The 12,429-nt window shown below is 50.7% G+C and overlaps 1 protein-coding gene across 1 annotated transcript in view; it reads left to right on the top strand.

The window, feature by feature from the left end:
• The window catches only part of Bcr (BCR activator of RhoGEF and GTPase), a 117,587-nt gene that overhangs the window by 92,470 nt on the left and 12,688 nt on the right, over positions 1 to 12,429 (top strand). The window contains exons 11-15 of the mRNA XM_050139908.1: positions 303 to 591; positions 2,393 to 2,497; positions 3,080 to 3,154; positions 6,950 to 7,047; positions 9,261 to 9,392. Of these exons, the coding sequence (XP_049995865.1) occupies positions 303 to 591; positions 2,393 to 2,497; positions 3,080 to 3,154; positions 6,950 to 7,047; positions 9,261 to 9,392 (699 nt within the window). The remainder of the gene's footprint in view (positions 1 to 302; positions 592 to 2,392; positions 2,498 to 3,079; positions 3,155 to 6,949; positions 7,048 to 9,260; positions 9,393 to 12,429) is intronic.

Here is a 12,429-nt window from a genome sequence, read left to right as displayed (position 1 = left end):
CTCTCTCTCTCTCTCTCTCTCTCTCTCTCTCTCTCTCTCTCTCTCTCTCTCTCTCTCTCTCTCTCTGTGTGTGTGTGTGTGTGTGTGTGTGTGTTCGTGTTCAAGACAGGGTTTTGTGTGACTTATTCTTTTGCACGTGACAGGGAGAGCAGCTGACCAGACTTTGTGAGCCTTGTCTTCTTATGGGCCTGTTGCATAGGTTAGATTCCCATCAGCCCTCACCCTAAAGAACTACCTCATAACCCCTCCCTCCATGTCCTTAAGCCGCACCCCCTCTGCCAGAGTCATGCTCTTAACCCCAGGCATTTCGGGTAGGCTTATGCCGGACACAGGCCTATACTGTGTCTGGGTACCATGGCCCACAGTATAGTACAGTAGAGTGTACAAAAGGTGGTGGTCAGTTTGGCTGCGGGAGAAAAGTGTGTCTCTCAGACTCTGCCCTCTGGGTTCCCCCAGAGCTGATTCATGCAGAGTGGGGAATGACTGGGGTCTGCTCTTCTTTTCCCTCTCTGCAGAGTTACACATTCCTGATCTCCTCCGACTATGAGCGAGCCGAGTGGCGAGAGAGCATCCGGGAGCAGCAGAAGAAATGTGAGTGGGCCCTGTACCCAGAGAACTCGGCCTTCAGCCACCAGGGATGGATGGGTGGGTGGGTGGGTGGGTGGACGGACGGACAGACGGACGGACGGACGGGTGGGTGGGTGGGTGGACGGACAGACGGACGGGTGGGTGGGTGGACAGACGGATGGACAGATGACTACTCAGTGGACAGTTCTCAGTCTTCTAACGCTTCTCCTTTCCCCCGTTTCTCTGCTCTACTCTTCTTTTCAGGGGGGGCTTTAGACTGGGAAGGGGGGATGTTGCATGGAACCCGGCCTAATTCGGAACGTCAGAGGAACTGCCCAGCCCTCTTGTGCCCTCCCAGTGCTCGCCCAGCCAGTATGCCCTTTGACCTTCCTAGCTGTCTGTTCGCACACCATCTACCCTTCCCACCTGTCCTGGCCAGGCCTTGATGGCCTAATCCTTGGGCCTGTTCACCAGTCACTGTCTGACCCCCTGGGGCTCCATTGCCCTCCCTCTCCAGGCAGTGAAGAAGGAGCCGTTGCCTGGACGTACCTCAGGAACCACACCATAATGACCCCACTGTTGCTCACCCCCAAACAAGACTTCATCCTCCCTGTAATGACTCCTTCCTTCTCTAGGCGCTTCCCTCTGTCAGTGGGTTTTTTTCTCTCTCTGAAATTGCAAGCTACACTCTGGGTCCTGGGACAGTGTTGGGAACAGAATGGTAGACCTCACCCACAAGTCCTTGGCCTGCAGCTGCCCAACACCCCATTTTCCAAGAACTGCGTCCTCAGAGAGATCAGCAGCTTCTGCTGAAACAGGAGTTGGGGTTCAGTTTCTACAGATACAGCTGGGGGGGCTCTGCACGCCTCTGACCCCTTCTGAGTTCCTGTCTCTAAGACTCATCATGTATGCTATGCTGAATTAAGACCACTTTTTCCTTTCAGTGCCTGTATGGCCTGGGAGAGACCAAGGGCTTATGCCCCAGCGATTCTTGGCCTAACATGGGATCAAAACCATTTCCAGTATGGCAGCATCTGTCCCTGCTCCAAGTGGTGTCCAGAAATAAACCCCTTTGCTTCAGCTGACTGGGAGACATCACCCACCATAGCCTAGTGAAGGACAAGAGCTACACGGGTGTTTGTCTGGGGAGACCTACCAGGGAGATGCTTCCAGGCCAATCTGTCTATTCCAGCCTGCCTTGTGGCACTGTGCCTGGGCGGCAGGAGAACACATGTGAACATGAGTTATCAGCACGAGAACACGTGTGAACATGAGTTATCAGCACGAGAACACGTGTGAACATGAGTTAGCAGCAAGAGAACACGTGTGAATGTGAGTTATCAGCAGGAGAACACGTGTGAACTTGAGTTAGCAGCAAGAGAACACGTGTGAACATGAGTTAGCAGCAGGAGAACACGTGTGAACATGAGTTAGCAGCAAGAGAACACGTGTGAACATGAGTTAGCAGCAGGAGAACACGTGTGAACATGAAGTTATCAGCAAGAGAACACGTGTGAACGTGAGTTATCAGCAAGAGAACACGTGTGAACATGAAGTTATCAGCAAGAGAACACGTGTGAACGTGAGTTATCAGCAGGAGAACACGTGTGAACATGCGTTAGCAGCAGCATTGCTGACCCTCTCAGGGGCCCGTGGGCCTGGGCTCTTCGGGGCTTTGCATTGCCCTGTGCTATCCCCACATTTCGCCTGGGAGTCAGCAAGGCCCAGGGGGCCTTTCTGACCTTCCTGCCTCCGTGTGTCAAGGGGGTCGCTTGAGAGGGCTAGTACGGACTGACTTGTCCCCGTGCCTGCTCTGCCCCTTCAGGTTTCAAAAGTTTCTCTCTGACGTCGGTGGAGCTGCAAATGCTGACCAACTCGTGTGTGAAACTTCAGACCGTTCATCACATTCCACTGACCATCAACAAAGAGGGTAAGGCTGGGATCCTGGGCTCCGGGTTGATCTGGTAGGAGCGGTTTCAGCTCCTGGGCACCGGGCTGATCTCTTAGGAGCAGTTTCGGCTCCTGGGCACCGGGCTGATCTCTTAGGAGCAGTTTCGGCTCCTGGGCATCAGGCTGATCTTTTAGGAACAGTTTTTCCCCTTGAAGCCACTGCCGGACAGTTGTAAAGACTGACCATGCACGGGCTTTGTCCCTAGCCATACGGTTTGTGACAGCCGGTCAGACTGTCAGTACAGTGGGTGTGAACCCTGAGCAGCACTGAAACCATGGCAAGTTTTGTGTGCATACGGACTCAGTTAACACACACGGGTGTGTATTCAAGCACATGTGCTCCGCTCATACCCATGTCACCCCAACCCCCTCTCCTGTCTTTGGAATTTTGTTTTGGTCACCAGTTTGCCTGTGTTTTGAACCCAGCTAGATCCTAAGATACTAAATACAGCATCCATAGTGGGTACCCACTGTCTGTGATACTACCTCCCCCTGCAGTCCAGTCACCTTACCCTCCCATGCAGGGAAGGCAGAAAGTTGTACTCTGTGGTCTCTCCTGCAGATGATGAGTCTCCCGGGCTCTACGGCTTCCTGAATGTCATCGTCCACTCAGCCACTGGGTTTAAGCAGAGTTCAAGTAAGTGGCTTAGGGAGGGAGGTGGTGGACCCTGTAAGTAAACTTTCCTAGGAACATGTTGGGGTCCACTAGAGGCGCTGTTCCCTGTGGGCCCCTGCTGGATGAAGCCTGCTGGGAATGGGATTGTTTTCTCAGCGTTTGCCCACATCCGTCTCAGAGAACGAAGAACTCATACAGATGACCTGCCACCTGCTGGCAGGTCTTTTAATTACTGGGTCTGGGATTTGAGCCCGAGGCCTGATCGCAAGCAAAATGCCAGGGAGCCTAAGGTCCAATTCAGGGAACTGTAGGGAGCAGTCCCCCAAGTCCTTCAGCAGAGCAGATTTAGCTGGTTCGAGACCACCCTTTCTCTCCCAGCGAGCTGCTCTGGCTGTCTAAGGGTGGCCACACTACATCTTCCCATCTCCTCGCCTAGGTAGGTCCTTCCAGCCCTCAGGCCCGTGGTACTGAAGGGCAAGTAGAGTTTTGATCCTCTCCACACTGCTGCAGAACAGGAAGCCTCAACAAGTTCTGGAATGGGTCCGATAAAGGACTTGCATCTAGAATATACAAGGAACTCTTAAAACTGAGCACTAGGAAGATGCAGTTTCAAACATTTTGTTTTTAAACGAGCCGTGGGCTGGTGAGATGGCTCAGTGGGTAGAAGAGCCTCCCGTGCAAGTCTGGCCACCTAAGTTCAGCGCCTGGAGCCCACGATGAAAGGAGAGAACCTCCTAGAAGCTGTCCTCTGCCTTCCCCACATGCACTGTGAGCACACAAAGACATCCGCTCACACACGTCATGCATACACATACACAACACACGCATTGCATACACACTCACTTGTGTGTGCACATGCGCACAAAAACAATGCTAATTTTTTTAACATGAAAAAGATTTGAATAGAAGACACACCTCACCAAAGGAATAGTACATAGGTAGTAAGTACATGGGGAAAAAAAGGCTTGTCATGTTAGAAAAATGAAACTTAAAACCATGTTGAGATATCTGTTCATACACCCTGAGTCAGTGATCATCGGAAAGATGCACACTCGGGCTGGAGGTGTAGCTCAGTGGTAGATCCCCTGGCATGAATGGGGCTCTGTCTATCTCAGTGTAGAATGCAGTAAGTCCTAGTTCAAAAAATCCCCATAGTTTTTTTAAATGTCAACCCTGCTTAAAAGCCTCAAGTCTCATCTCATCTGAACTCCTATAAAACAAAAACAAGTTACATGTTTCCGACATAAAATTGCACAGAATAAACATTCTCATAGCCAAAGGCCTAAATGGGAGCTATCAAGGAAAGATAGGAATAAAGCAAACTTCAGCAGGGCAAACAGTAAAGCCTGCAGTTTTGTGTCCAGCATCTTGGACTCATGATAGACCTCTCTGAACTCAAGAGGATTGGGTAACCTCTCTGCCCTGCTCCGCCACCTGCAGCCCCTCTCTTTTGCTGTAGCTTCTCCATAGCTACAGTTTTCCTTGGTGGCTATCCATGGTCCTGACATCTTCACCGTGCTGGGTCTCCATTGCAACTTAGCTTCTACCTGCACAGCTTCACCTGGTGGCCTCTTGAGGCCTCCTCGAAGAGACTCCACCTCTCTTATACATTATCTGGCCCAGGTTGCGCTTTGAAAGCGTTGTGCAAGATTCTATGACCTCTTCGATCTTACATCTTTCATGTCTGTAAAATCAGTAATGCCATGCGGACAGTATTACCAGGTTCCCAGCCTGGGATGGAGTCTGGACCCCTGCACTGCATCTGTCCCAGCTTCCCTGAGCTGACCTGGGGAAACACTTCCCCAGCCAGTGATTTTGCAGGAGCAGGGAACCCTTCAGCTGTACCCTAGGTTCAGACTTTCTCCTTTCAAATGAATTTGCATCTTCACACTGGAGACTTTGGGGGTTGGGGTCTTGGCCTCGGGGCGCCTTTTGTTTTGTCCCAGTTGAAAGCACAGGTTTGTCTTTAACAATTACCGCTACATGGTCCCCTTGGGTGTTGGCTGCAGCTATCAACTTGTTCAAGCTCCCTTCCTTAACAAACTGCTCGTGTTTTATGTCTGGATAGCAACCGTGGGCAATAGCCGTGCCACAGCCTGGATGTCATCTTTCCTTGAAACTTCTTCCACGAAGCAAATTAGTCCGTTATTTTTAAAATTCAGCCTCACTCAAGTTCTCAGGAGATGGGCAGAATTCGGCCCGATTATTTGCCGGAATGTAACCAGAATGACCTCTGAAGCCTGCTGAGGTGGCCTCCACCATCCCAATGTCTCTCAGTCTCCAGACTCACACCAGAGTAGTTTCTTCAACTCTGCTCATGGCATCCGAGGGCATTTCTAACCCAGAGTTCCAGGCACTCCACGTTCCTCCAACAAACCAATTCCAAAGTCCTGGAACCACAGTCCTGCTTACCACAGCAACACCCTGCTTGTGGTACCAAGTCCCTGTATCTCTCTCTCTCTCTCTCTCTCTCTCTCTCTCTCTCTCTCTCTCTCTCTCTCTCGTTGTTGTTGTTGTTGTTGTTTGTTGTTGTGACAAATATCCCAACAGAGGCAGCTTAAGGAGAAAAGGGCTAATTCCAGTTCCTGGTTACGTACCATCCATCATAGTGGGGAGGTCACAGAGGCAGGAGGCTGCTAGTCTAGTCACATGGCACCCAGTCAGGAAGAGAGAGAGAGGGGGGGGGGAATACTTAAGCTAGCTTGCTTTCTCTTCTTCGCCAGCCTGTGGAATGGAACCACCCACATTCAGGCTGGGTCTTTACATCTCAATTAACCTAGTATAGATAATCTCTCACAGCAGTCTGTTTGCAAAGATTCGCCATATGTTTGTTCCATGAGCATCTTCCCCTCCCCTTGCCAAGCCTACCCCCAAGACTCATCCAGTAACAGACCAACGATGCCCGAGCTGCCTTCCTAACTCTTGGCTTCTCTCTCCTGACCAACCGTGTTCATTTATATCTGATATTTTACTCTTTAAACTTCAGCTTTAAACCAAGGGTATCACTTGCAGCCTCTGTTGCACTGTGAGACTCCTTGCCGTCAGTCCGGGGCCGTTCTCCATCAGTGTCTTAATCTATACTCCTCCGGACTCTTGACACTCGACTCACTGATAGCTGTCCTGTTCCACTGTACTGTCCCCTTGCCCTGTCAGTCAGATGTCATTATTCATTGCAGCAGCATCTTGGTCCATAAGCATGTAGGTCTTTGGCGTGGCCTTCCCAATCCCCACTGCCAGGCCTCCCTTACTCCTCATCCAGGACTTCCCAAAAATGCAGGACCCCTTCCTGTCATTTACCACGTACACTTGGTCCAACAAGTACCCCCGCTTCTCATCTTTCTCAGCCCTGCACTGGTGTGGAACTTCTCCGTGCTTCATGAAGTTCCTGTCAGGGTCTGCTCAGATCCTCGGAGCTCCCCCTAGGCTCCTGTTTCCACCCTTTGTTACTTCCAGGGTAGGAGACATCTGCTGTGGCCTCTCCACAACGCAACGCTCAGCCCACCCTGGCTTCCAAGGCCACATCCGCCTTTCCCCCTGCACACCCAGCATAGGTCCCCGGTCCCAGAAGGGGCTTTAGCAGACTATTGCCAAGTGCTGTGGAAGTGGGTGTTTTGAGAAGTCCTGTGTCCCATCCAGCTCCTCTGACTGGCCCAGGGGTATTGCCTGAGGGGCCCGTGTTTCTGTCAGCCACCGTTTGGGTTACCTTAAGAAGGAAAGGTCATTTTTTTCCCCTGACGTTGTAATCATACCTGCTCTGACGCAAGCTGGCAATACAGAAAGAAGACCGGTCACCCTCACCCTGTCCCTTTCTCCCAGATCTGTACTGCACCCTGGAGGTGGACTCCTTCGGGTATTTTGTGAACAAAGCGAAGACCCGCGTCTACAGGGACACGACTGAGCCAAACTGGAACGAGGTGAGGAGCCGACCCCCACCAGGATGTTTTCCACAGATCTTAATCTCTGGGGGCTCCCCGAGGGCTTCCCCCGTGTGGTTGCCGGCATTCCTGGAATCTCCTAGAGGTTGGGGGGGGGGGCGTATGATACAGCCAAGAGATTTTATCTCTGTGTTCCTGAGACTCTTACCCACCCACGCCCAGGAGAGGAATAGCCCATTTCTCCAGAGAAACATTTCGAAAGAATACTTTAAAAGGCTTTTGAATCCTGTTATAGCCTATTGTATAGTTGTTAGGTTTCTGGCTTGCCTTTTTCCTCCGAAACCGAAATGAACTCCTGGGGCTATTCTGGCTTCCGGAGTTCTTAGGCCCTGCTTGCCAAGGTTGTGGGCCTGGTTCCCTGAGCCTCCCTGTTCTGTTTCCAAGGGTCCCGTGTGCTTGTCTTGAGGTACTAGCTTGGCGTAGTCTGTTGGCTGTACTCCCCAACTGTGGGCCTTTGGCGTGGCACAATCGTACAGAAGCATGAAGTTGTCAGACTCTGAGTTGTCCCCTCTGGTCTCCGCAGTTGCCGTGACCCTAAACAGCCTTGAGTTAGTTGGCACAGGTGGAACAGCCGAGCTACAGAGCTGCCTCCCACCCCTTGCGCACCAAGGAGTGAACCGTAAAACACCAGGCAGCTTGGTCTCATCTACCTTGGTCATGTGGTTAACAGTGTAACCATGTGGCCAGATCCCTAGTCTTGCTTCATTGTGTCCCCTCATCGTCTGTCCATTATACATGTTGTCTAAGTAGGACGCGGACACGAGGGGCCCAGTAGTTACCTCTCAACTTCTCAGGACAAAAAGGCCAAATATAATTAATCTATGATAGTGGCAGAATAAAACCACGTGAGGCTTGCTTGGTAATACATTCTTGCGGTCCCGGTACATAGGAAGTAGAAGCAGGAGAATTGCCTGGCTTTCAAGACTAGCCCGGGCACATAGTGAATACCAGGCCAGCTCCATCTTTAAAAAAAAAAAAAGAAAGAAAGAAAAGAAAAAAAGCCACATGAAACCCATTGTAGATGGCTTTCAGAAAATAAGGGGACTAGGGGATTGTGACACCCCACAGAGGCAACAAAGATGGATTCTAGGTAGGTTGCAAAAGGCCTAGGTAGGCGTAATGGGGAGTCTCGGTCACCTGATGTGTACCTGCAGGTCATAGAGGGAATTCACATACTCCTAATACAACTTCCCAAAAATAGCTACTATGCCCATCTAGAGCCATGCATGCATAAGCATGGATGGAAAATGCAGAATTCCCTGGAGGCTCTGAAGGTTGATAGAGGAGCAAGTTAACTCCACATTAAGTGGCAAAGCCTTCTGTCTGGCCCTTCCATGGATTGTGGCTTTTCAAAGAGAACGTACGGAAGCCAGAATTTGCACTTGCTGAACACTGAATTGTACCCCTAGCTTCGGTTTTATTCTTCCGCCTTAGTGTGACAGCAGAATTAAGAGGAAGGGCAGAAATTCCCATAGACTCCCCGCTATTACGATCTTATACAATGTAATCTACCTGTATCGCACACCCATCATCGCCCAAAGGCTGCAGTTAGCCGTAGATGTACATGCTGTGGGTTTTCACAGATAAATGACGATATGTAGCGCCACTCTAGCACTACCCAGAACAGCTTCACGGCTCTGAAAATGAACGCACTTCACAGGTCGTTACCACCCAAAGTTATCAAACACCTGTCTCTAACAATCACCCCGAGATTCTGAAGCCGTCAGTATCAAGCCCACTCTTTGGAGACAGATGCTGTTGTGCCACATTTGAGTTAGGTTTTAAAAGGCTTCTAGAAGCTGGGTGGTGGCGGTATATACCTTTAATCCCAGCACTTGGAAGGCAGAAGCAGGCATATCTCTGTAAGTTTGAGGCCGGTGTGGCCTACAAGAGCTAGTTCCAAGACAGGCTCCAAAGGTACAGAGAAACTCTTGTCTTGAAAAAACAAACAAACAAAAGCTTCCAGAAAATTCCAATCAGAGACCCACAGTGTGGTGACAGCAGTGTCCACAGGGATGTTCACAAGGATCCCAAGACCAAGGGAGGAGATTTATGTAAGGTCTGGGTCCTTCTTGGGCAGCAGGGGTACCATTTGTTGTTAAACCGTGGTTCAGACATGATGTTGAACCTGCCACATCCCTGGTTGGACCTGCTTGTTCGTGGGTAACTTTCTTTCTTTTGGGAAACCACAGGAGTTCGAGATAGAGCTGGAAGGCTCCCAGACCCTGCGGATACTGTGCTATGAAAAGTGTTACAACAAGATGAAGATCACCAAGGAGGATGGCGAGAGCACAGACAAGCTCATGGGGAAAGGTCAGCTCCAGGTGAGCCCGCCTCACTCCCACCCCTGGATGGAATGCTCCATGGCCTTTTCCACGTGAGGCTGATAAAACGGCCTAACTCCTGGGATGGAGGATAGCCAGCCCAGTCATGGGTCCTTCCTTCTTTTCTCTCTGTCTGTTATATCACACTGTCTTGTCCCCCAAAGATTTTCTGTCAGACTTGTTCTTGCAGCTGAAGCCGTAACTTCTCTGATGGTTCTAGCAGCCCCACAAGCACTTAGAAAGCCCGTGTTCATTCGGATTGCAGCCCGTGCTTTCTCATGGTGCTTACAGCAGATCTTTTCTTAGAAGGGAGTGAACCCAGGACCTTGCATATGCTAAGCAAGTGTTCTACCGCTGTTCTACAACCCTGTCCCTTCCTTGTGTTAGTCAGAGGCAGAGTCCTACTGACTTGCGTAGGCAGGCCTGAACTCACCTACAGGCCGACTGTCTCAGACTTTTCAGTAGATGGGAGCTGGTGTGCGCTACACCCAGCTGCAGCAAATCTTGAAGAAGGCTCATTTGACGTTCAAGGAGACACCTTCCCAACTATTTCCGGCCCTCTGATGAGCAGTACTGTCTGGAACTTGTTGGGGCTCCAGTTCCCTTCTCCCTCTTGGTATCTGCCCACAACCCAGGCTTTCTTCGTGCATATCCCAGACCCTGGTACCCTCTTGAAGCTCCTGTTACCCAGCCTCACTCAGGGGTGATCCCAAGGATCCTTCATGGTTTTATCAAGTACAGTAAAGAGAAATTCAGGCCTCACTAGTCGTCTTGAACCTCTGGAATCTTGGGAATGGCTGGATTTGAACCAGGACCTCTGAGTACCACCACTGGAAAACTAGGGATCTCAGTAGGAAGAGAGCAGAGCTACTATATCAAACCAAGCTTCTTTGGCACCCCCTTGCTGTGATGCTGCCATATAAACAAAATGTTTCTTGATGCATTTGCTTTTGGGGGGGGGGGGAGGCAGTCTGGAGTGCCCTGCAACCAGCCTAGTGAAGAGAAGAGAAATGTCCAGAGCTGAGAGCAGTGAAGGCGGCAGAGGCAGCTATGTTCAGGATGCTTCCAGGAGGGAAGAGATACCTTTATATAGAACAGGGCTCAGCTCCAGATACAGTGCAGACAAGTGGACATTCACAGCCAAGGAACAGAGTGAAGGTCAGTGGATAGACGATTACTAACGGGAAATGGCTGTGTGTACGGAGGATCCTGGCTAGACCAGCCTACTAGGGTTTTTTTCTGAAGGAAGGGCAGGTCAGCAGACATCACCTGGAGGAAGATAGGAGATAAAGAACCCAACCAGATATCCAAGGTGGCGGTGCACATCTGTAATCCCAGCACTTTGGAGGTGGAGGCAGGAAATCCATGATTCCAGGACCAGTCACAGCCACGTGGTGAATTGTTAGAGGCCAGTCTGGGCTTTATGAGACACAACAAACAAACACAAAAAAGCTAGTATGAGGGCGAGATAGTTGATACAGAGGCTTGAGTGTTACCTCCAACATCCATGTGTGAAAAAGAGGGGACAGGGATAAATGTCCCGTGTGATGACACGCTTCTAATCCCAGCACTGGGAAATGGAGACAGACAGATTCCCTGGACCTTGCTGGCCGGCCTGTCCTTACCTCAATAGAAACAAGGTGGCTGGCACCTGAGGAACGACACCTGAGGTTGGCCTCTGGCCTCCACAAACATATATACATACACACACAAAATAAAGCACCCCTAAGTGTGTGTGTGTGTGTGTGTGTGTGTGTGTGTGTGTGTGATCTCAGCATAGAGGTTTCTAATAATACTGACTTAACAGTATCCTCACTCAGACTGGGTTTCTGAACATGCCCAGGGATAAAGCCATGGTGAACAAAGAGCTGGGAGCCCGGTTAGTATAGTAAAGAAGCTAATCTCATCTCTGTCAGCTCCCCGGCCTGCCGTGCTCTGTGGGACCCAAGTGAGTCATAACCCCGTCACCCTTCCAGCTGTTGTTTCCTTACGTCTAGGCTAGAGTGGGAGACATGATACATCGGGGCTCGGTGACGTATCCCTGGGACCTGGTCAGCATTTGGTTCTGTTATTATTATTTGTTACCGTCATGGTTAGCGAAGAGGAATTGGAGACAGTTGGATGCGCCAGCCCCCCCCCCCCCCGTCACTGCTGTGGCCTGAGATGAATGGCTTCTGGAACCTCATTAAACAGGAAGGAACCCAAATGCTTGTATGGGTCTAGATGACTCATACCCGCCTACACAGTGGCTGCCCTGTCTCCTGGCAACGAGGGCTTGTTCGTGTGATCTCAGGAGGAAGGAAACAGGAGGAGGAGCTGTGACATGGTGATGCTCCAGTCTGGCTCCATCCTCCGGCCTGCTGGCTTTTTCTCACCTGCAGATGCTGTTGTCTGGGTTAGGTGTACCTAGGAGAGCCATCTGTAACTTGTTAAGGCTAGCCTCCCTTAGCCCAGGCTTCCCCACTGGCATCAGTGCCTTCCATGTGTGTCGTGTGGGTTGGATGCCAAGCTGTCCATTTCCTGCTGCTGGGAGTTGATAGGGATGGCAACCTTGGCTCAGACACTGAGTAGAGAGACTTGAGATAGTATGACCTTGCACTGAGATGACGTCACAGTCCTGGATATCCAAGGGAGGACAGAAAGAGAAGTCCAGTCCCAGGGAGGAGAGCGGGGCCCAAGGCAAGGGCCAGAATGGAAGCTGGGACTCTCATGGTATGGTCTATGCACATCCCAGGACAGGAGGTGTCAGATTCTTCTGAGGTTAAGAACCTGCCTCAGCATGCTTTTTGTTCCATAAATGTTATTATCGATCACTTACTTCAAGAATCATAGCCTGGTTGGGCATTTAAGAGCTAGGCAGTGGTGGCACATGCCTTTAATCCCAGCATTCAGGAGGCAGAGGCAGGCGGATCTCTGTGAGTTCGAGGCCAGCCTGGTCTACAAGAGCTAGTTCCAGGACAGGCACCAAAGCTACAGCAAAACCCTGTCTCAAAATCTTTGGTTTTTGCTCTTCCTGAAGATGGAGTTCCACAAGAGA

This window comes from Alexandromys fortis, unplaced genomic scaffold (assembly GCF_014885135.2).
Source record: "Alexandromys fortis isolate MF-2015 unplaced genomic scaffold, M_Fortis_MF-2015_v1.1 scaffold_9, whole genome shotgun sequence".
NCBI classification, from domain to species: domain Eukaryota; kingdom Metazoa; phylum Chordata; class Mammalia; order Rodentia; family Cricetidae; genus Alexandromys; species Alexandromys fortis.
The sequence above is the reverse complement of the archived record's forward strand: the minus strand, read 5'-3'. Positions and strand labels throughout refer to the sequence as shown.